The sequence below is a fragment of the Panicum virgatum genome, chromosome 7N (assembly GCF_016808335.1).
Source record: "Panicum virgatum strain AP13 chromosome 7N, P.virgatum_v5, whole genome shotgun sequence".
Lineage (NCBI taxonomy): Eukaryota > Viridiplantae > Streptophyta > Magnoliopsida > Poales > Poaceae > Panicum > Panicum virgatum.
This window is the reverse complement of record NC_053151.1, coordinates 39715455-39738709: the sequence shown is the minus strand read 5'-3', so window position 1 is coordinate 39738709 and position 23255 is coordinate 39715455. Positions and strand designations below refer to the sequence as shown.

At 46.8% G+C, this 23255-nt stretch overlaps 5 protein-coding genes across 5 annotated transcripts; 3 read left to right on the top strand and 2 right to left on the bottom strand.

Moving 5' to 3' along the window:
- Positions 1-701: 701 nt before the first annotated feature.
- Positions 702-2872, top strand: LOC120682825 (cyclin-P4-1-like). Its single transcript, XM_039964854.1, has 2 exons — positions 702-1209; positions 2421-2872. Exons 1-2 carry the CDS (start codon positions 818-820, stop codon positions 2707-2709), a joined length of 681 nt encoding a protein of 226 aa, XP_039820788.1. The 5' UTR covers positions 702-817; the 3' UTR covers positions 2710-2872.
- Positions 2873-7457: 4585 nt separating this feature from the next.
- On the top strand, positions 7458-10625 carry LOC120681460 (histone-lysine N-methyltransferase, H3 lysine-9 specific SUVH5-like). Its single transcript, XM_039962958.1, has 2 exons — positions 7458-7538; positions 7672-10625. The coding sequence occupies exon 2, from the start codon at positions 7739-7741 to the stop codon at positions 10391-10393; it is 2655 nt and encodes an 884-aa protein (XP_039818892.1). The 5' UTR covers positions 7458-7538; positions 7672-7738; the 3' UTR covers positions 10394-10625.
- Positions 10626-11390: 765 nt separating this feature from the next.
- Positions 11391-12606, bottom strand: LOC120681248 (glycine-rich cell wall structural protein 1.0-like). Its single transcript, XM_039962759.1, has 2 exons — positions 12285-12606; positions 11391-11434 (listed from the first exon to the last, which is right to left on the bottom strand). The coding sequence occupies exons 1-2, from the start codon at positions 12604-12606 to the stop codon at positions 11391-11393; spliced, it is 366 nt and encodes a 121-aa protein (XP_039818693.1).
- Positions 12607-13985: 1379 nt separating this feature from the next.
- On the top strand, positions 13986-16257 carry LOC120682034. The gene is made up of 2 exons (XM_039963769.1): positions 13986-14226; positions 14643-16257. The coding sequence occupies exons 1-2, from the start codon at positions 14086-14088 to the stop codon at positions 16026-16028; spliced, it is 1527 nt and encodes a 508-aa protein (XP_039819703.1). The 5' UTR covers positions 13986-14085; the 3' UTR covers positions 16029-16257.
- Positions 16258-16354: 97 nt separating this feature from the next.
- On the bottom strand, positions 16355-20947 carry LOC120682035 (glutamate dehydrogenase 2, mitochondrial-like). Its single transcript, XM_039963770.1, has 9 exons — positions 20231-20947; positions 19980-20093; positions 18176-18397; positions 17995-18069; positions 17788-17904; positions 17327-17577; positions 17043-17118; positions 16846-16932; positions 16355-16753 (listed from the first exon to the last, which is right to left on the bottom strand). Exons 1-9 carry the CDS (start codon positions 20336-20338, stop codon positions 16568-16570), a joined length of 1236 nt encoding a protein of 411 aa, XP_039819704.1. The 5' UTR covers positions 20339-20947; the 3' UTR covers positions 16355-16567.
- Positions 20948-23255: the final 2308 nt, after the last annotated feature.

Here is a 23255-nt window from a genome sequence, read left to right as displayed (position 1 = left end):
TAGAGCCCTCCTCCTTGCCATGTCATCCATCTATGAGCAAGGTAGATGAGTTGTGGTAGGGCTAGAAGGGTGAGTGTTAGGCTAGCCACTTAAAGGTGTGTGTTCCTTTGTAACTTTGTTGCTCCAATAAATTAAGTATTTTTATAAGTGTTAGTCTCCCGGTTAAGCATAAGTACTTAGTGTATAAGTTGTGATCCATCGAAGGTTGACTCTGTCACCCGGGATCACAAAAGTGTCTGGGCTTCATCGAAGGTTGGCTCTGTCACCCGGAAGCCAGCTTCATCTGTTGTTAGGTTCTGCCTCCCGGAAGCAAAAGACGGCTCTGCCGTCAAAAGGACCCGGTACACTAAGTAACTAGAAGCTGACCGACTCTAGAGTGAGTTGGTGTGTTATAGGGGTAGATCATCAACTTAGTTGGTATTAGGGCCACCTCAATATCCAACAGATTCTATTCAGAACTACGGACGCACTCGAATTGGAGTAAATTGACGACTGGAATGCTGGAAATCGTTATCGCCGCCAACCTTGATGCCAACTCTTCTCTAGCTCTACTGCTGGCTTTCAACATGGAAATGTTCCGTACAGATTTCAGTAAAATTGATGAAAAGTTTTTGTATACCTTGAATAGGCGCTCAGTTTTTAAGCAGTTTTTGTATACCTTGAATAGGCGCTCAGTTTTTAAGCTTCTTCCCTCCATTTCCCTTTATATAACGACCTATTCAGCTCGGCAGCATCAAGTCCACCGCCTCTTCAAGTCTCCATAAGAACCCGCACACACAGCGTCTAGTAGAAGGCCACGACGGCAAGAGACCGTGTCATGGCCGAGGAGGAGGAGGAGCAGCTGGCGGACATGCCGCGGGTGGTGGGCATCCTCTCCGCGCTGCTGGAGCGCGTTGTGGAGCGCAACGATGCGGCGGCGGATGAGCTCGCCGCCGGGGACGCGCACGCGCCCGCGTCCGCGGCTTCGCTGGCACCGGCGTCGGCGTTCCGGGCCACGGAGAGGCCGGACATCTCGGTGCGCTCGTACATGGCGCGGATCGCGCGGTTCGCCGGGTGCAGCCCCGCGTGCTACGTGGTGGCCTACGTCTACCTCGACCGGCTCCTGCGCCGCGGCCGGCGCGGGCGCGCCGCGCTCGCCGTGGACTCGTACAGCGTCCACCGCCTCCTCATCACCGCCGTGCTTGCCGCCGTCAAGTTCATGGATGACGTGTGAGTGTGCCTACTTCACGCCTGATATGATCCCCTGGCCACACCTTTCATTTCTAATAACAATGGAGAGATAACATCACATGATCATGTTCTTTTGCTCTAATTTGGATCATTATATATATTTTACCTAGCTACTGATTTTGAGACCAGGCATTTTTGCACGAATAGTACTATCTTGCTTCCTTTTTGCAAGGTACTTGGGTAAACCTGTCGTCCAGGTTTGGAATAGTGTGCTTTTTTTTGTGTCCACGCTCAAATCGGTGTCCATGTCGTAATGCAGATGACTTCTACTTAACCCATGACAAAGATTGGTGAATTGGTTCTTCTGAATATGGAATTATCTGATGAGATACGATCATACCATAGCCAACAGATTCTGAAAATTCAGAGTCAAATATGGAATTCTCTGATGAGATACGATCATACCATAGCAGAGCAAATTCTTCAAGGAACAGAGCTCAACAACTTGCTGCCTAAATTCTAACTGGTACTTGCTGTACCTACATCCTATGCACTGGCAATTGAAAAATGCAGCAACTATGACAAGACACACGTTACATTTGAGAAACTGACCATGGAAAAATGCAGCAACTTTGTGTATTTATTGTCACCAAGTGTTATCTCACTATCCTCTCTAGAGGTTGAGTTGGCCTTTTGGGGGGTTATAATGTATGGGGAAAATTATGCGCGTCCAACAAAGAAAATATGCTCATCCAGTTCCTCCCATACAGCCCACACACGCACTGGGGAGTGGGGACCCAAAAACATAGGACAAAGATCCTCACCCTCTTTGTCCCCGTCACAACCTTTCCTCGCTTTGGAAGTTAATCCATGGCTAAGTTGTGTGATAGAATTAGAGTGGGACATTTGCAACTTGCCCCATGCTGATGCTCACCGGCCCAATTCTCTCCTTGCCAAGAGCATCATATCTGAAGTTCTGAACTGAACCCTACTGTCCCTTTCAGAAAGAAATTACCCATCATCCATCTGAGTGATTGACATCTTCTCTAAACCATCATTCAACAATTATAAAAAAAAACATTACTCAACTGGCCATTTGACATTCTAAAAGAATTGGTTCGGTGATGCCTATCCTTGGCCCATCTGGTTTGGTGCACGTCAGGTAGCCCATTGCTGGCAGGCACTAAGCCTGCTGGTTTCTGAATTGTGGAACAAGCTTTGAACCTGACGGCTATGCACTACCTCCGCAGGTGCTACAACAACGCCTACTTCGCCAGGGTCGGCGGCATCAGCCTGCCGGAGATGAACTACCTGGAGGTGGACTTCCTCTTCGCCGTCGGGTTCGACCTCAACGTGTCGCCGGAGACGTTCGGCCACTACTGCGCCGTCCTCCAGGCCGAGATGCTGTGGCTGGAGCTGGATAAGACGACGCCGACGACCCCAGCTGGTGCCGCCGGTCTAAGGCTGCACAGCTGCTGCCTGTCCGAGGACGACGGCGCCACCAGCAGCGGTAGTTCTCAGCAGCAGCTAGCTGCATAGGGACAGGTACAATACAATACAATACAAGCATTGCTTCCAAGCAAGCAGCCATGTGCGGCCACTTGTCCAGGTACAATACAGACGTGCTTGCTTGGAAGCAAGCATGGAGTGCGCACGTACCATAGGCCACTAGGCCCCAATCACATCTGGAGCTCTAGCTTGTTATTAGGCGCCCTATTATAGTTTTCCATTAGGTCTGAGGCCCGTGGGCCGGCCCGAGACACGAGTTTTCGGCCCGATACAAGGCCCGGCCCGGCACGGGCATCGTACCGTGCCTGGGCCGCGCCTCAGGCATGTGGGCCGGCCCGGCCAGGCACGAATATGTATTCAGCCCACATAAAAATACAAAGCCCATGTCCCAAACTCTAAATCTAGCAGGCCATAGCCCACATATGCCACCCCACCGGCCCACCCCTCCCTCCCTCACGCGGCTCACGGCCTCACGCCGCCCGCCCCACCCCTGTCCTCCCTCGCGCCCCCTCCCCTCTCTCCCTCCGTTGGGCGGCGGCGTCCTCCGGCCGGCGATGCAGCAGATCCAGGCCGCGGCCGCTTCCTCCTCCTCCTCCAGGCCGCGCCACCTCCTCCCACGCACCGCGGCCGGCGGGCCACCTCCTCTCCTCCGCGCCGGCAGCTCCTCTGCGCGGCGTGGCGGCCGGCAGCTCCTCCGCGCGGCGGCTTCTCCGCACCGGCAGCTCGGGCCGTGCAGCGCTTAACGGGTCGGTCGGGCTGGCCCGGCACGCCAAATTGGCCTCGGGCCGTGCTCGTGCGCAGTGCCTCGGCACGTGAGCCGGCCCGGACCGGCACTATTAGTTATTCGGGCTAATCGTGCCGGGCTGGGCCCGTTGGACAACTATATGCCCTATACATGCTCTTTTCATTTGGAGATCGAAAATTCGCAATGAGCAATTTAGATTTCACTCTCCGTACAGTAAGATGTTTGGTTTTTAAGGGCGTTTTGGTCATTTTTTAACCATCATCCTACTGGTGTGCACATATGGATAAATCAGCGGCATAATAAGCACCTAAAGCAATGCCGGAAAAGAATCCGTGCAAAGTTGCAAAATAGAAGCATGCTCATGACCCGATGGATCTGGCTGAGCCAGTACACCACGTTACCAATGTTTCCACAGTACACCAGGCTACCTTGCTCTCTGGTGCGTCCGAGTGCATGCCTGGCTGGAGAAAAAGGAAAACCGCATCCGAGCAGTAGAGAGAGTAGAGACGAAGCGCGGCTGCAGAAACAGGCGGAGCGCATCCGCGTCGTCCAACGGAGTTGACAGGTCCAGCCTCTCTGCACGGCTGTGCCGACTGCCGAGCCACTGAGCCAGCAGCATGGCACACACCCCGGGCCTGCAAAACTTTGGCTCGTACGCCAAGACATTGTTACAGCAAGTTTTTCCTCCCTTTCTTCATCTCATTTATACAAAGAGTTGTTTGGATTAGTTACAGATTATGAAGCTACCCTCTGAATTTGTCACCGAGTAAAAAAAACTCTTAACTCCAAAACCGAACATCATACTCCTTAAACTCTTGAAACCATTTGATTTTAAAATCCCCCCACCCCTCACCCCCACACCGAAACCACCCTGATTTTCGTCACAGTAGAGCTTTTTTTTTCTTTTTTTTTCTCCCTCCAACTTTTATAGCAAGAAAAAAAAGTTAAATGGGTCTAAAAATTATGAGATTTTTTACAAAGGTAGAGTAGGTGATAGAAAAACTATTTTAACTATTATTTTTAGTTGGAAAGAAAAAAATTGAAATGTAAATATTTGAATATGGGTAAAATTTAAGTTTCATTGTATTTTTAGGCATCAAAACGTGCTCTAAAATTTACCAAATTTAAAAATTAAGGTTCATTTGAACTTAGTTTATCATGTTAATTTTATTTCATTCATGTTCCACGGAAATTTTCAAAATTTTATTAAAATAATTAGATTTGGTGTAAATTTGCACTATATGAACAAACTTAAAATATTGCCATGGAACAAATTTGAAATTTGGTGCAAATCTGCTCAAAGGTTGCTGCAATATATATACATATCCAACCACATCCTATGCTAGTGAGAGGGGGAGGAAGGTGAGTGTTGGGAATGCCACCTTTGCCCGTCGCCGAAGGCAACCGACCAGAGGACGAGAGGAAGCTGCAAGACCTTCGGTACGAAGGCCGGCGGAGCCGAAGAGGATCGAAGGGGCTAGACCTTGACCCGGGGCGAAGCCCTAGGACCGAAGGCGCAAGGACGCGAAGTCACAAGGAAGACGGCGAAGCCTACCCGAAGGAGTTTGATGGGACGAAGTCTTTAGGGGAGGTGAAGCCCAAAGCAAGGCGACTCCACGGGCGCTGCCGAGCCGAGAAGCCGAAGAGGAGCTGCTGCAGGCCAGACTGACGAAGGGGGCACGGCGGAGCAGGCCCACGTGCAGGGCCTTGTACAGAGTGTTCAGGGATGAATGTACTTAATTGCTCATGGAATATTTTAGGAATCTAGCATTTAGAGGCCATTACGGGAAATCCAAGCCAGCGGGTAGGTAAGCCGCCGGCTATAAATACCACTGTAACTGTTGGTGATGGGACATTGAATGCAAGGAGCAATTACGCTTGCCTTAATTTTCGTGTCGTGCAATTGGGCGCTGATTGTGTAGGAGGCTTCGACCTCCAGTCTCTGAGCTGTTTCCACCAACAGTGAGCGAGAAGAAAAACAATTTCTTAAAGTCACACCTTAAGCTTAAAATTCATCTTAAAACTTTTTTCCCTTATGGTGCACCTCCACAATGGTACGACTCTAGTATGTTTTTTAATTAAGGCTACCTTTATGCAACATTGTGGTTGCCCTTATGCTGGCTGTTGCTGTAGCACAATGGAACAATTTCGCTATTTTAGATCTCGTTTGATTTTTTTATGTAGCTGTCACATCGAATGTTTGGATGTCAATTTGAATGTTAGGATGTCAATTTAATATAAAAATAATTGCATAAGTTGCAATTAGGGCTCTATACGAATCTATTAAGTATAATTAATGCACAATTGCCGGATAGTTACTGAGTGGTTAAATTATGGACTAAGACTTAATAAATTCATATCGTGATTAAGGCACGACTTATAAATCAGATATGTATTATGTCTATAGTTAGTGTTACTAATTGGTATTTAAACATACCATGTGATGGGACATATGACTTAAAAACCAAACCTGATCTTATAAATGCAGTTGGTGGTGGTCATGATGGTAGGCTGCACACTCCTCACTTTGTAGGATCTTCCGTGGACTAATTTTTTATGTGCATGTGTATGCCAACAAAAATACTATATTCATATAAAATTCATAATGATATGAAACTTCTTACTTGATGACTTAGAAAGTTAAAGTCCTAGATGAAAGAATGAAAAGAGATAGTAACGATTACTAATAGTTACAAGTTATTAAAGAATACAATCTATTAATCTTTGCTGGTTTTCCAATTGATCGAAAACCAGCACATCCACCAATAAACACAGAGTATGCGACTAAGCCCGGAATAGTCAATCAAGCACTCGTCCACGAGGGCTCAATGGTGATAAATTGGTCTAACCTCGTTCGTTTCTCTCATTTTCTTCATAAGGTGAAAAACATTACTGAAAAAGAGTTGTAGCTTTGACATGACAAATATGCCCCAACACGACTAAATTGTCTCTGCCTTGTGCTACTCATTTGGCTCGGTTTGCCCTCATGCAGCAAATGCTTGAAACGGCTAAATGCGTTTCTGTCGTGTACCAACCAACTAAAAACCGGCTAAATATTTTGTTTGTCCTACAGTACTAATCATTTGGCTTAAAATGGCTACATGTATCTTTTTATTCCTCAGACCTGAAATACAAGTTGTAGTGTCTGAACGCATGCCCAAACACAACCCACGCACTCCACACACACCCCTAAGGCGCACGCTAAACCTAAACTTATACACAGGAACACGCCTACAATATATTCACGAAGGCCAGGCTTCGCTTGGCGACGCTCTCCTATTGTGTCGCATACAACAGGAACACGCCTACAATATATTCACGAAGACCAGGCTTCGCTTAGCGTCGAGAACGTCGCCTCCTATTGTGCTGCATAGGCGCCTGAGGATACAACCACTTGAAACGGGAAATAAATCCCCTTGTGGGCACCAGGCGTCGAAACACAGTTTCGAACGCGGGCGGGCAGGGAGCACACCGGCTTCCCTTACCAACTGAGCTACGGCTCAGTCCCCGGCTACATGTATCTTTTGTGTACTCAGGCATGTGAAATTCGAGTTTTATAAATTTAAAGGAGGAGCCGGCACATAACTCAGATATCTTAAGATATAGCTTTATTAATATTTTTTTCTCATCAAATCGATTCCAATCCTTTCAATCACGGGGAAAAAAATAGAGGAAAAGCGCTCCCAATCGTAACAGGTGCTAATTGTCGACTCAATTTTACACAAAACATGGTATGGTTTAACCAATATCAATTTAACACGATCCGACTAATCAAGCTATGAATCGGAGAACTCACCCACCGTGTACACAAAATCGGATCCGATTAATAAGTGGAACAACGCCATAATAAAACTGTAGCAGATCAGAACAGGGGAAAAGGGGGACCAGGCGCTCGGCAACAGCACGTCACTCACACTCCACCGCTGCCGCCCGGCTCGGCGCCGCGCGACCCCATTCATCGCTCCAGACCCCATTCTCCTCTCCCGCTCCATCGGAGCCGCCGCTCTCTACTCCCCCCCTCGCCCCCCCCCCCCCCCCCCCCCCCCCCCCCCCCGCTCCGTCCCGGAACCGCCCCGCCTTGCCCCGCCGCTCCGCGGGCAGTTGCCGTTTTCAGGTATGCATCGGGGAGACCTCCGGCCTACTGGGCACTGGCTCGCCCCCTTGGTTATCCCCTCCCCCCTCGGGTCCGCCCGATTCGTATTGAGGGCGTGAGGCATCTCATGTTTTTTCTTTTAATCCGCGTCCAGGGGATTTCGGAGGAGGGGGGTCTGCTGGTGGGTCGGAGGCTCCAAGCAGGGTAGGCGGCGACGTTGGATGGAGATGGGGGCCGCGGTGGAGCCACCGAGGGCGGTCGGCGCGCGGAGGTGCAAGGTGCTGGTGCCCTGGCGCTTCCAGCGCGGCATCGTCAGGGAGCCGCTCATGCACGCCGCCGCCGTAGCACCCAGCTGCCGCGGCGGTAAGACCGTCGGTGATCCGGGAACGGAAAATTGCGGATCGGGTGGGGCGGCGAGCAGCGGTGGTGAGACCGTCGGCGTCCGGGACGCGAAAGATTGCGGATCCGGTGGAGCGCCGAGCGGCGGCAAGAGTGGGGCGGTTGGTGGTGGAGAGCGGCAATCAGAGGGATGCACTCCCAGGCAGAGTTTCAAGAACCCTGATGTGGATAATGGGGGCCGCCCTGTACCCGAAAATGCCTGCGATCTGGGCAAGTCTGGCAGGGATGGCGGGGCGAAGAGCCCCCGATTGGATGAAACTGGAAATAACAGTGTCGCCAATGTCGTTGAAGCTGGAGTGGACTGCAATTTGGGGAGCGACAATTGTGATGGCAGTGTCAAGGACGTTGGTACACAGGATTCAAGGGGTACTGGCGATGGAGCAGCTTGCGACCCTGAGGTGGCTGGGAGCAATGTAGAAGTGAAGAAGTGCTTTGCTGAAGGTTTGAAGGAGTCTTTTGTGGATCAGACTGGATTAAAGAGCAATGATTCTTCTGCTTCAGATCTCAGGTCGGAGGACCCAGAAATAAATGTTGGGTTGGGAGATTCTGCTTATCACACTGCAACAGAGTGTCGCACGGGAGATGGGGCGGCCAAGGGGAATGATGCAGCAGCCAAAGGTTGCAGTGCTGCAACTCCTGATGACAATGGTAATGGAATATATTGCCGCAAGGGTCGGAAGGCAGTCGTACCATGGAGATTCCAGGTTGGGTACAAGCGATCATTCTCCAAAGCTTTTGGCTCTGATAATGGATCTCCTGATTGTCCATCATATGGGTTTGATCTTGATGACAGTTCAACTCCAGCAACTAGAAGCAGTGTGTGGTACTACGCAAGTGCTCATTCTGGTGTTAGAGTTTCAGCTATGCGTGACTTCTCCTCAGTGGAAGGTGCAAATGAGACTGGTTCTGAATGTAAGAAGAGGAAAACCAATAATGATGATCAGGATAAAGGAATGCCAGGTGTCATCGTTCGAGAGAGCATCATGCGGTCTCTGCAGGATTTCCGGTTAATTTATCGGGAGCTTTTAGATGAAGAAGAAGAGAATTCGAGGGAAGAAGTGCTTAACGTGCGGCCTGATCTACAGGCTTACAGAATTTTCAGGGAGCGGTTTTCCACAGAGTGTGATGATAAGAAATATATTGGCAGTGTGCCTGGAATCTATCCTGGCGATATCTTTCATTTGAGGGTAGAGCTTTGTGTTGTTGGTCTCCATCGTCCGCATCGGTTAGGTATTGATTATACCAAGAGGCATGATGGGACTAGTGTCGCTATTAGCATTGTCTCTAATGCACAATCTTACGACAACAATTATAATCTGGATGTCTTGGTGTATTCTGGATCAGTGGCAGTTACAGTCAATCAGAAGATAGAGGGTACGAACCTGGCGCTGAAAAAGAGCATGGACACTAATACGCCAGTTCGTGTTATCCATGGATTCAGCACTGTTAATGGAAAAAAGAAATTCCCTATTTATATATATAGTGGTCTATACCACGTGGAGAAGTACTGGAGGGTGAAAGAGTGTGAAGACCGTTATGTGTACATGTTCCGACTGAGAAGAATGGAAGGACAGAAACACATTGACATCAAAGAAATTCTGCAGACAGGGAAGTATGGATCAAACACTAGTATTATCATCAAAGATCTGTCCCAAGGACTGGAGAGGGTCCCTGTATCTGTTGTTAACAATATATCCGCTGAGTGCCCAATGCCATATCGCTACATGTCACGCCTTCAATATCCCCGTAACTATAGGCCAACTCCACCAGCAGGCTGTGGTTGTGTAGGCGGATGCTCAGACTCAAAAAAATGCGCATGTGCTATGAAAAATGGTGGAGAAATCCCTTTCAATGATAAAGGCCGCATTGTAGAAGCAAAACCTCTCGTTTATGAGTGTGGGCCTTCTTGCAAGTGCCCTCCTACATGTCACAACAGAGTTGGCCAACATGGCCTCAAGTTCCGGCTGCAAGTCTTCAAAACAAAATCAATGGGTTGGGGTGTGAGGACTCTTGACTTCATACCATCTGGGAGTTTTGTGTGTGAATATATCGGAGAAGTGCTGGAGGATGAAGAGGCACAAAAAAGGACGACTGACGAGTACTTATTTGCTATTGGTCACAATTATTATGATGAATCTCTTTGGGAGGGACTATCAAGATCTATACCCTCACTTCAGAAGGGTCCGGGTAAAGATGATGAAGCTGGATTTGCTGTTGATGCTTCAGAAATGGGAAACTTTACAAAATTTATCAATCATAGTTGCACCCCCAACCTCTATGCACAAAACGTCCTCTATGATCATGAAGACATCAGTGTGCCTCATATCATGTTCTTTGCTAGTGATGATATTCGGCCCAATCAAGAACTGGCATACCACTACAACTATAAAATAGATCAGGTTCATGATGCAAATGGTAACATTAAGAAGAAAAAATGCCTTTGTGGTTCAGTGGAGTGTGATGGCTGGTTGTATTAAGTTTAGAATGTGCAGTATTTTTGGCATAGCTGTACTTGTTTCATTTAGTCTGCTTTTAGAATTTTTTTTATGGTTACAAATGCAAGATGGACATCAATGCTTTGGTTATCATTGGGGTAAGGTGTTTCCTTCGCTCCCGTCCTATTCGTTATTTTGTATGTCTAACAATAAATGTGTAGACAATTGTGCACATATACATCCCAATCAGTTTGTGGATTTTCTATTTTGACAATCTTCATCCCTTATTGGTTGCTCTATGCTTAACTACCATTAATTTACATATGAGGAATAATTGGTGGTCATGCTATGACTGCCGTTCAAGGGCATGATAATTTTTTTAATCATGGTCAATTATGTTGCAGTAGCTCAGCCAAATTATGTAGATAGTGGTAAATCATGTTTTGCAATATGAAACGAAAGTACTATGTTTCACTATTCTTATTTGAGAATTCTAAATTTATTTGCCCTTTCTTATTGTCTTTTGATCTGTTGACAACATTTCATTTCAATTAATAGCATCAGCAGAATATTACAAGTATGTTCCTTGAGCATTTTGAAAAATTGATGCAATCTATTGCTAGATCATTTTTTGCATATGGAAATTCTTGTGGCGTCATTTTAAAATATGAGAAATCTCTACTGTACATCTCAAGAATATATTTTTATGGTCACGATAGTACACATAGAAACATGGCAACTTTGTTCAGTTCAAAGCACCAGCAAAACCTTGTGGATTTCGTGTTGACATTTTAATCCAAAACTGCTCAATTCTGGACACCTGCCAGTGATTGGCTAGAATGCCCTCAATATGAGTCCGGCCTGGAACTGTTTTTAAAACGCTGTTATTGACTATCATTGAGTTTGTTCAGAATTTGGATGTGTTTACTTGTCCTGAAAGCATAATCTATGCACATTGGCTTTTGTGGCTTCAAGCTCACATGCAGACGCGATGACGCCAGATAACAACATGAATGCAAAGGTAAGATTCAATATGTGTTCACTGTTCACCATCTATACCATCTTTCTCTGCTCCTTGGTTACCTGTTTTCACTTTGCAAGTTCAAATGCAACTGCAAGCTGAATTATCAAATCGATAAAAGGCCAAAGCAAGTGTGAGAATAGATATCCAAAGAAAATAACTCCTCCATGTGGATGGCTAGACCGAGGTTAAATGCTTGTGAAAAGTTTAGTACTTCTGAATCAAAAAGCTCCTTACTCCAAAAGGTGTGTATTTCTCTGAATCAATCATGTCCTTTCCGTTGAAGACTGCTGCTTGGGTGTTCCTCTGCCTGCTACCTCAATGCTCTAGGCCTTTATGTATGTATGCTGGAGGACCTGAGCATCTGGCTTTATTTGTTGGTAACCAATAGCTCCAGAGATGATTTAGATCGTCAGACGTCACTCTGTTATGAAAATGGATGGGAACTACTCCCTTGTTCCGAAACGAGTTTTCTGTTTCCTACAAACCTTTTTGTAGCATGTGCAACAGCTTGGAACCTGAGTTTCATATTGCAGTCGTTTTACCGGGCTATAATTCATGTACCTCCAGGGAAATAAATGTTAAGCATATGTTCTACTTCTACCTTCATTTGATTCTCTACCAGAAACACGGTACTAGTATTAGTGTTACCAACAAAACACAGTCTGAACCAAAGGTGTTTCTTGCTTACAGTTACAGACACAGTCACATTTTTTTAATAAAAAAAGCAGACAATCACACAGGATGAAACCAGAGACGCTATTGCAGTCTTGCACGAGCACACCGCACAGCACCAGATGCTGATTGGCCTTCTTCAGTTGCTGCCACGACCGCGACCTCGCGGTGTCCGCTGCCTTCCGCCACCGCCGAACCCACCGCGCGCGCTCCAGCCGCCGTGAGCCGCGTGATCACCTCCAGTCCCAGACGCCCCGCCGCCGGCTCCCCAGCTGAAGCCGCCGGCGTGGCCGCTCGCGCCGCCGAAGCTGAACCCGAATCCCCCGCGCTCGCTTCCGTAGCCAAAGCCGCCGTACGCGGCGCCGTCTGCAGCGCCGCCGGGGGCTTGCGCGGAGCCGTGGCCGTTGCCCCAGCCACCCCCGGGCCCCGAGGCCCACCCCCAGCCGTAACTCCACCACGAGCCGTCGGGGATGGAGCCCCGCCCGGACCCGGTATCGCCGACCCGTCCGTGCGGCGCCGTCCACCCACGCCCCGGCGCGGCACCCCTCGGTCCGTCCATGCCGCCCGCAGTCCCGCCCCCGCCCCCGCACTGGTAAGTGCAAACTGTGCAAGAGGTGGAAGGCAGGAAAGAGGAAGAACTGTCTGTTGCTCGCGACTTTTGCGAGCATGTTTCCTTTATTAGTGCTCGATGGCCATACATTTGCTTGCTTGATTTTTCTTGTTTTCCGACGAAGACGACAGCAGCAAATCAAAGGTCAGCTCACAGAATGAGTTTTTTTTTTTGACACGGCTCACGGCATGACGTAATGCGTGAGGAGGAAAAATCAGAGGCAACACAAATGGTCCTGGGCTAATGGGCCTGTGGATTCGGACTATCGGTAGCTCGGCCCAGGTGGTGGTCTCTCCCCTACTACCTGCTAGCTACCCCACTAAAAAAATCTGCCAGCTGCCACTCACTGATTGATTTATTTCGATGCGACTCACCTTGTACTGGAACTTATCCTTTTATTACAGTCCCTTGCAGGGACTTTATTGTAAATCTGTAACCAACTCACCAGGTGAATAGCAAAATAAGGGTTTGAACAAAAAAGCAGGGAGAGAGATGCTACAATGACCAAGGGCAGTATGGTCCACGAATAGTTGGGTTTCCCAGCCCTGACCGTGACCACCATAAAAGGCAGCAGAACAGTCCAATATTGAGTATGTGGTTGACTGTAAATTTTGTAACTTACAGTCCATCTTCCTATTTTCCTTCTTCTTCCCCCTTTTTTTTTCCTCCATCCTTCTATCCCTCCCGGATCCAGCCACCGAGCCCCTTCCCCTTCCTCCCAAATCCAGCACGATGGAGCTGGGTGGTGCGGCGGCGGCGGCTAGGTGGCATGGAGCGACGGGCAGGCGCGGCACGACAGGGATCCGCGATGCCAGAGGCGAGCTCTGACATCTTCGGCTGGGGGAGCGGCGCGGTGGGCTGGCGATGGAGAGGCGGTGCGGTGGGTCGGGTGCGGCGGCGTCGCCGGCGAGCGGCGCCGGTGGGCAGTCGGTAGGGTTTTTTCACTTTTTCTTTTTTTCTTCTTTTCATACAAAAATTTTTAGTAAAAAAATTTTACCTGAGTTTTTTTATTTTCCACTTTTTCCTTCAATTTTTCAGTTTATTTCATAAATTCCTATATGTCAAAATTTTTCTCGTAAAACTTTTTTATTTCACCAAAAAAAATTCTACCTCACCAAATTTTCACTTGAAAATTATCTGTCTCTTTAAAGTTTTTTTGAACTTTTTTTCTCAAAAAAACGATAATAAAGTTACTAAAAAATAAAAAAAGAGCGGTAGGAATATCAACTGTAGGACCCCTCCGGTCGACAGTAAAATAGTAAATAGCCAACCCGCACAACAGCAGGGAAGACGGAAGAGCCCGGCCCAACCACAAGCACACCCACCGGCCGCAGTCCCTCTCGGCTCTCGCCCTCGCTTCTCCCCGTTACTTCGTCGGCCACCCAAACAAGCGGCGGGACCCGATCTTCCGCATCCACCTACCCAGCAATGGCCGCCGTCGTCGAGGTGGACGCAGGGCAAGCGGCGAAGCGGAGCAAGGAGACGGAGGAGGAGGGGAAGCCGCCGCATCCGGTGGGGGCCGTGCGGAAGCAGCGGCAGCCCACGCCGGATCACCCACCCTATTGCTGGGTAATGGCCTACTGTCCCCGCGGATTCTTTGATCGGGACCTCACCCCCAAATTACTCCCTGCTCCTCTTTTATTTATTGGATGATTCCTCAAAAAACATTCCTTTAGATTTTGCACTTTATTGTTGGACAATAGTACGGCTTGTGGTTAGTTTTGTTTCTGTAATTAATTTGTCCTGTTAATCTGTGCTTAATCGAACGAACTTGGCACCTCCAGTGGAAAAGCCACCCATACCTCCAGTCGAACGAACGTTGATCGACTGATTGCCCAACAATGGAATATTTCCCCCCTCTTTTACTTTTTCTTTCTTTGAGATTTGAGATGAGAAAAGGGCGTTGCAATTGAGTTCGTACCAGCCATTTGTCTGGGCGGACGCCTATCACCACGCTTGACATTGTTGGCCACGTTCGGTTGCAGATGATTGGCGAGGCAATCGACGAGCTGTGCGAGGATGGTGGCTCGGAGGAGGACTCCATCTCGGCTTTCATCCGCGCCAGGCACCCCGGCGTGCCGCCGGCACATGACAGGCTCCTTCGCCACTACCTCAAGAAGCACGTCATCGAGGGCTTCTTCGTCTGCACCGCGGCGGGGCAGTACTTGCGCAGCCCCAAGGAGGACACGGATGTGGATCGCCCGGTGGAACAGGCCGCGGTGGGCTTATCCAAGAAAGTGGCGGACGCCAGGAAGGATGGGGCAGTGGCCGGACTGGCCGCTGCTCAGGAGTATGTTCCAGCGTCACCAGTTGCTGTTGCCGAGTGGAAGGACGGAAGCCAGGCAGCATCCTCGCTGCCCAAGCGCCGCGGACGGCGTCGTGCCGTGGTGGGACTGGCCGTGGGTGAGGACTCTGTTCCAACTTCACCAGTTGCTGTTGCTGACAGGAAGGATGGAAGCCAGGCAGTGTCCTCGACGCCCAAGCGTCGCGGGCTGCGTCAAGCCGCTGCACGACTGGCTGCTGCCGAGGACTCTCTTCCAACTTCACCTGCTGCTGTTGCCAACAAGGATGGAGATCAGGCAGCATCCTCGACATTCAAGCGCCGTGACAGCAGCGAAGTTCCATACACCACGGACAAGGAGCTGGCGCTGGTGATTATGGGCAATGCCTCTGCAACAACATCGATCATGGACAAGGCATGCACCGAGGCCACTCCAACTTCGCCCGTGGACGGTGGTCAGCCTCTCGAGCTGGCCCTGGCGACCACCACCGACGTGCCTGTGCCTGTGGCAACGCCTGCCATAGACTACAAGAGGGACGGCCATGAAGCCCCATCCTTTGACCTGGCACTCGTGGCCAAGACTGATGACATTTGCACAGTGTCCACTTCACCAGAGTCCAGCAGCCAGGCTTGCGAGCTGGTGGTCGTGGCTGCTGATGACGGCTCTGTTCCTGTGTTGTTGGTTGCTGAGAAGGATGGTATTGAGGAGGCTCCATATGCAACCAACAAGAGTGTTCGTCAGCCTCGCAAGGCAGGCTCTGTCCGTACTGCAGGAAAGAAGGATGATGGCAAGGCTCCATCAGCTACACCCAAGAGCCATCGCCGGCAGTGCACAGGGGTGGCGGTGGCTACCAACCGCTCTGCTCCTACACCAGTTGCTGGCAAGAAGGCAGGCCGTAAGGTCTCATTTGCATCACCCAAGCTGATACCAGTGACTGCCGGTGGCTGCTCTACCCCAGCGTCTGTTGCTGATCGGGGCAGCATCCAGGCTCGCAAACTATACCCAGTGACAGCTGAAGAGATACCAAATGATCCGGCGTGTTGTTTGCTCGCTCTGCCTTGTCTAACCCCGGCTGCAGCGAACGCATAGCTTGAAAACCTGGGCTCCCTGAATCATCTCGTAAGCTTAAGAACACTTTCAGAATTGCTAAATGCAGTGGGTAGAATATAACTTAATGAACTATGAGAGATTCGTAGCAGTTATATGCTTTATCTTAACTGTCGGTTCATGTGAATATATTCTGGAAATGTATCTTGCTGGAATATTCAAGTTTATTATGCAGTTTTTGCAATTCATTCACATCTGGGGTCTTCAAACCCGTACCAGAATTTCAATAAGACTGACATGATACAGGAACTCTATTGGAATCACTTGTAGACAATAATTTTTTTCATCAACCATCACCAGAAACTGGATAACTAACCATTGGCAACCCAGGACAGTGTATTGGTGAAAAAAAGAAGGCACAACAAGCACAGCACCCAGAATATTATTTCAACTGGACTCATTCCAAGCTGGCCACTTCTGATGAATTTTAGCAGATCAAACACTGGTCATCCAACATCCAACGTTGTTGGACATGAATAATTGAATGTTGAATCTGATGAATCTGTATGCCATTAATGGTCTCATGCCTCCCAGCCTCTCAAGAGGGTGGCGCGAGCAACCCTGTTAACTCCTAAAGTGAATGCCCCCATCCTAAGGTCGCAATCTAGAGACTTGCACATGGCCTTGGTGTGGTGGAAACCACTTCTCATGTACTTTTCTAGTTCATTGTTCACTTTCTCTTCATCCCACATGAAACCTTGAATGTTCTGCACCATCAAAATAGTGCAAAGAAGGTGTTGGATTAAAACAAGGAAGCAGGATGTGCAATAACATGGCGAAGAATGTACAGCTAATTTACCTGAACCCACTCAAAGTAGCTAACTATCACACCACCCGAATTAGCATAGATATCAGGTAATACAATTACTCCCTTCTTGGCGAGAATCTACATATACAAGAGCCAGGGGCTCAGAATACATGGTTGCCAAATTGGTTGTGTTCCTAATAATATCTCATATCTCATAGATAATAGTTATTATAAATTTTTCTGTGTACCTCATCTGCCTCTGGATCAGTTGGATGGTTAGCAGCTTCAATTATAAACTTGGCCTTCACATCTGGAGCATTCTCCCTTCACAAAATTAATTAAGCCAAATCAGCAGCCTTGAATCTATACTACTAAACTAGGAAACGAATCAGAAGCAGACTATTCGACTCGCAACAAGATTGGCATAGTTTCTTAGTTCATGAGGAGGTACTGAGAAAGCCATACTAATGAGCGACAATTGTTGACAGAAAATAAATGAAAGTAACAGTAGACAAGGACCACTAGTTCTTACTTGTTAAGAACACCACCTAAGGCACAGGGAATAAGAACATCACATTCATGCACTAGCAACTCAGCAGAATCCATAACTTCGGCGCCATGAAAATCTTTCAAAGCGCCGCCGTCATTCCTGTGCTTCATCAAAGCAGGTATGTCTATGCCAGCCTTGTTTCTGATTGAACCTGTCACGTCCCCAAGGGCTAATATCTTACCACCCTTCTCATGGATAAGTTGCGCGGCCCATGAACCAACATTACCGAAACCCTGCAAGTTTTACAGACTATAAGGACTATATATATTGTGCTAGCAAAATAGAAAAATAGCATACACATAGTAATTAAACACATTTTGCTAGTTGAGCTGCAGTTAACACTCTAAGAAAACAGCAGGAATTCATGCTCTTGTTTAAGCTTGAACATGCTATTCTCTTTTTACCATCTTATAAAAGTACTTTGGAAGTCCACTATGACCCACCTGAATAACAAAAGTCGATCCAGAAATGGATTTTCCATATTCAGCCAGGAGAGCCTCGGTAGCAAACATCACACCCCGCCCTGTGGCTGCATCCCTCCCCAGGGATCCACCAAGATCCTACAACCAAAAAAAAAATCTTATCAAACTTTGTAAAGACTTTATTTGCACAAAGTAACCTGCTGTAATAACTAATATTTATTCACTTACTATTGGCTTCCCTGTGACAACTGCAGGGGAGTGGCCATGGAACTTCGAGTACTCATCTAACATCCATGCCATGGTCTGCGTCATAATTGGATAAATTGGTGCCAGGACTAGGGGAAGGAGCTGAGCATACCAAAAAATGACAGTGGCTTACAAAAAATGACAAAAGGAATGCCAGGCTCACCTGTGCATTGGTCCCCATGTCAGGAGCTGGGACATCTGTATGAGTCCCGATAAGATCATGGATTTTCTGTGTAAATACGCGTGTCAACCGCTCCAACTCACTTCTACTTAGTTCACCGGGATTGCACCCAATCCCTCCCTTTGCGCCACCATAAGGTACTGCTGCAACTGCTGTCTTCCATGTCATCAGTTGTGCAAGTGCGTTTACTTCATCTGGATCAACCTGTCAAACCGAACAATAAAAATCATTGTTTGCCAGTCAAACAATTGGATCAAGGAAAAAAAATACAAGACAGAATGTTAACAAGAAATTCTGGAGCTGATTTTTTTCCTTCTTAACATTTAAAAATGTAGAAGAAAAGAACGAACACCTAGGAATGGCATTAGAAAAGAAAACGGTGCCTTCTGTTACTAAAAGAAAATGATGACATCAGTTGGTTAGTCACATGTTTAACCCAAGCAGCCACAATGTAGTCAGTTAACTACCTGGAAAAAAAGAGAGTAAAGTGCGTCACCGGCCCCTAAACTTGTTCGACTGTATCATTCCGGTCCCTAAACTCGTAAATCGGTTGTTTAGGTTCTAAAACTTGTTGGATTGTGTCATTCCGGTCCCTAGACTTATAAACCGTCTGTTTAGATCCTCAAACTTATCCAGTCATGTCATTCCAGTCCCTAAATTTGGTTTTAAGTCTCATCTAAGTCCAAACCGGACGATCTAAAACCTTTATATCAAAAAATAATTTATAACTTTTTCATATGAACTCGAATGAAGACAAACTTTATATCAAAATTGTATCTCTCGACGTGATCTACAACTTTGAAGTTGAAATTTTTTTGAATTAAAATTGTTTATAGTCCCAAAATTTAATTTTAAATTTTAAATTTCAAAATCTATAAACTTACAATAATATTTTGAGACCCTAAACAGTTTTAATTCAAAAATATTTCAACTACAAAATTGTAGAATACGCCGAGGGCTACCATTTTGATATAAAGTTTATCTTTATTCAAGTTCATATGAAAAAGTTATGAATTACTTTTTAATATATAGATTTTAGATCGCCCTGTTTGACCCATATGATACTCAAAATCAAGTTTATGGACCAGAATGACATGATTGAACAAATTTGAGGACGTAAACACTTGATTTTCTAGTTTAGAGACCGGGATGACACAGTGGAACAAGTTTATGAACCGAGATGACACAGATGGACAAGTTTGAGGATCTGAACGGTCGATTTGTGAGTTTAGGGACCGGGGTGACACAGCGACACAAGTTTATGGACCGGTGATAGACTTTACTAAAAAAACATCATAACAACTTCAAAATAGAGTGCTTAAAAAAAATTCAAAATAGATGAATCAGACAAGACCTCCCGGCAGAAATTTTTAATATGTTCCAGCAAAGTTATTTATGGAATAGAGTTGAATTGGCCTGTAAGGAAGTAAAACTTTTGGACATCCGAGGTCTTTAGAGAGTGGTTCAACAAATAATAGAAAAAAATACAAATCAAGCCATTCTTTCAGTTTGGACCAAGAGAGATATCAACAATAAGCATAAAGATAGAAGTATGACAAATAGAGATATTTCATAACGAAAAAAGAATACTGTTCGCACGTCATCTGCTTGACAACATATACAGTAAAAAATACCCCAAATTAAGTTACAGAAAAGTATTGTATCGTATTGCAGATCCACCAGACCAAAAAGAAGCAATGAACTAAGTTCACAATGGCTACAGAAGCTATTCTTAGCATGCTTAGACATAATCAACAACAGAATCGCATCAGGGGAGATGCCTCACCTCAGGGTGATAGCGGATACCGCCTTTCATCGGCCCACGGGCGTTGTCATGCTGCACGCGGAACCCCACGAAGGACGCCAACTTGCCGTCGTCCATGGGGATGGTGCATTCCACCTGCGACGACGAACAGGGCGAAACCCATGAGCAACCAAGCCATCAGGCATCAGCCGTCAACGCGGACGGAAACAATCCTCACGAGAACAGAAAAGACGGAGCACGGATGGCGCGAGCAACCGCGCGGGGGAGCCCACCTTGATCTCGCGAAACGGGATGAGCAGGCTCTTCTCGAGCTTGGGGTCGAGGTCGAGCAGCCTCGCGGCGCGCCGGAAGTTGCGGCTGGTGGCGGCGAGCGCGTTCATGGCGGCGGCACCTCCTCCGGGTCCAAGGATGAGAAGGAAAGATCACGGCTCACACGAGAGGCCGGCCGGCCGAAAGGGCCCGTCTTTCCAGCAGCGCCGACAGGAACACAGCAGGCGCACGCGACGGGAGCGAGATCCGAGGGCGAGCTAAAAACGGCAACAGGAAAGAGCGCGGGCTGCAGGGCAGGCGGCGCGCGTTTCCTCCGCGGAGCGAGGAGAAAGGCCTGGGAATGGAGATCGGAGGCACGAGCCACGGGCGGTATTAATAGCGAGGCAGGGTGGATCCAGGCGGGCGGAAGCGGAGCTGGAAGGAGGAGGGATAAGATCGAACTTTTGGGGGAAGTAAGGAAGGGAGGGAGAAGAGGGAGGAGTTCGGAGGTCAGACAGGAACTCTGCTCGCAACAAACGTTGGAGCGCGACTGGCACTCGATTTGGGTCGGAGTTGGAGGCAGCAGCACGTCTTCCGGGCGGGAAGGGGTTGTTGGCCACCAACGCGAATTCACTAGTGGCGCGCGCCGATGCCGGATAAGGAAGGGAGATTGCGAGTTTCATTAGGAAATTTCTGGGGGAGGCCACGGCGCCGAGCGATTTCTTGCTCGTGCTCCGTTCATGGCTGCCTGATGCCTCTCCGGTCTCGGCTTCTCTCCTCTTTTCTACCAATACTTACATTTTCCGTTTCCCTGTGGGTCCTGTACGACACCGGGCCCAAAAGGGTGCCCCAGTGCGTGCCGTGCCGTGCCGCGCCCGACCTTTTTCGTTCCGATGCTTCACCTCACCCCAACCGTTACTGAAAAGTCTGGCGTGATGTGTGTTTTCTGTCAGGATTTCGTCTTTCAGTTCCCCAGGATTCTCTGCAGCCTGCAGCCCGTGTCGTCAACTCAAGGCACCACGCTGACACGGCAACGTGCCAGCTAATGTCCAAACCCGGGCGTTGCGACGCCATCTCCCCGCATTAGTAAGATGTAAACGGATCGTACAGAGACACATATTATTGATGTCGTATTTGTTTTCATATATTTATTCGAATAGGGATCGAATACAAATAGTGTTAGATGATTTTTAATTATCAAAAGTCTCTAGACCAATTTTAGTCTCTGGACTAAAATCTTGAGTCCCTACGTGTTTGGTTTTAGAGATTCCAAGAGACTAAAGATCTAAATGAATGCACAAAGTACCATATTGCTCCTAATCTGCATGCATCCAAGAGGTGAGCGCTAGGGATAGAGGTGGAATACTAGGTCTCGTATAGACTTTTAATCCAAAAAAAATTCAAGAGGGACTTCTGATTCTTTACCCTCAACTAGCACTTTAGCCTAAAAAAGTCTCTCATGTCTGATTCTTTAGGGACGGACGTGTTTAGTTGCCAAAAATTTTGAGCAAAAAGTTTTGGCAACTTTTACAACACTAGTTAGGAGTATTAGATATTTATAAAACTAATTACACGGATGAGCGAAAAATCGCGAGGCGAATCTATTAAGCCTAACTAATCCATCATTAGATATTGTTTACGGTAGCACGGTATTGTCTAATCATTACATAACTAGGTTCATTAGATTCATCTTGCGATTTCACCCGGGGTTTATGGAATGAGTTTTGTCGGTTATCCACATTTAATACTTCTAATTAGTGGTTAAACGTTCGAAGTTACTATAGCACAAGAAAAATTATGGAACTAAGCAGGCCCTAAAGTACCAGAGACTTTTGCATAAGTCCCATGAACCAAACACCCCCTTAGTTTTTACCGGATAAGATTGTAATAGATATCGACATCATAAAAATATAATTTTAGTATCCAGATACGGATCAATTATAGGTATTGAATAACTAGAATCGGATGCGAACGAATAAAAACTTTCAAACCAGATTGAAATCAAATATGTTTGGAAAATATTTTTACCATTTACATCCTTGCTATCTTCCTTTCAAAAAAAAGGAAAAAGTTTGTTTTGCCTCCTCCAACTTTTACGAAAGTCCGATTTTCCTCCTCCAACTATAAAACCGAACATATGGCCTCCCCCAACTTATCAAAACTGGACAACTTTCCTCCCTAAGTGGTTTGAGATTGAGGTGATAGTGGTTTTGACAAAAAAAAATATTTTTCATACATGCAACTTTAGAAGTAACAAAGTATTACCTAGAGAACTCTCAAAATCATGATATTTCACAAAACGCTAAAACAGACCATGGATAACAGTACAACAAGATGTGCAAGATTTTGTTGAACAAAATTTAAATTGTTAAAATTTTAAAAGGAGGCGTAATCAAAATTTTCCAAATTTCTATGGTATCTAAATGATTGTATCTTTGTTTGGCACATGCTATCGTATATAGCATGTGCCAAACAAAGATACCACATCAACAAGGTTTAAAAGGATGCACAAATATAATGTTATCAAATTTTTAGTAATTACTTGGGTACCTAAAAAATTAGAAAAATTGTGATTCTATGTCCATTTGAAATTCAACAATTTAAATTTCATTTAGCAAAATCTTGCACATCTTATTGTAATGTTATCCATGCTCTATGGTTTAGCATTTTGTGAAATATCATAATTTTTTATACTTTGTTACTTCCAAATTTGCACATATGAAAAATTCAAAAAAAAAATCAAAACCATTATCACCTCAGCCTCAAAACCAGTCAAGGAGGAAAGTTGACCGGTTTTGAAGAATTGGAGGAGATCATATGACCGGTTTTGTAGTTGGAGGAAAATTAAACTTTCGTGAAAGTTAGAGGAGGTAAAGTAGACTTTTTTCAAAAAAAAATCCCTACTCTCTCGTATATCTCTTGCCATTGGTACTGGTCCTCATAGCACGCACTCCTATGACAACGTAGGTGCTAGGGGTGTCAATTAGTGATTTTTAAGTGTACCTCCAATCTTTATTAGTTTACAATTTTATATTATTTCTTTAAAAT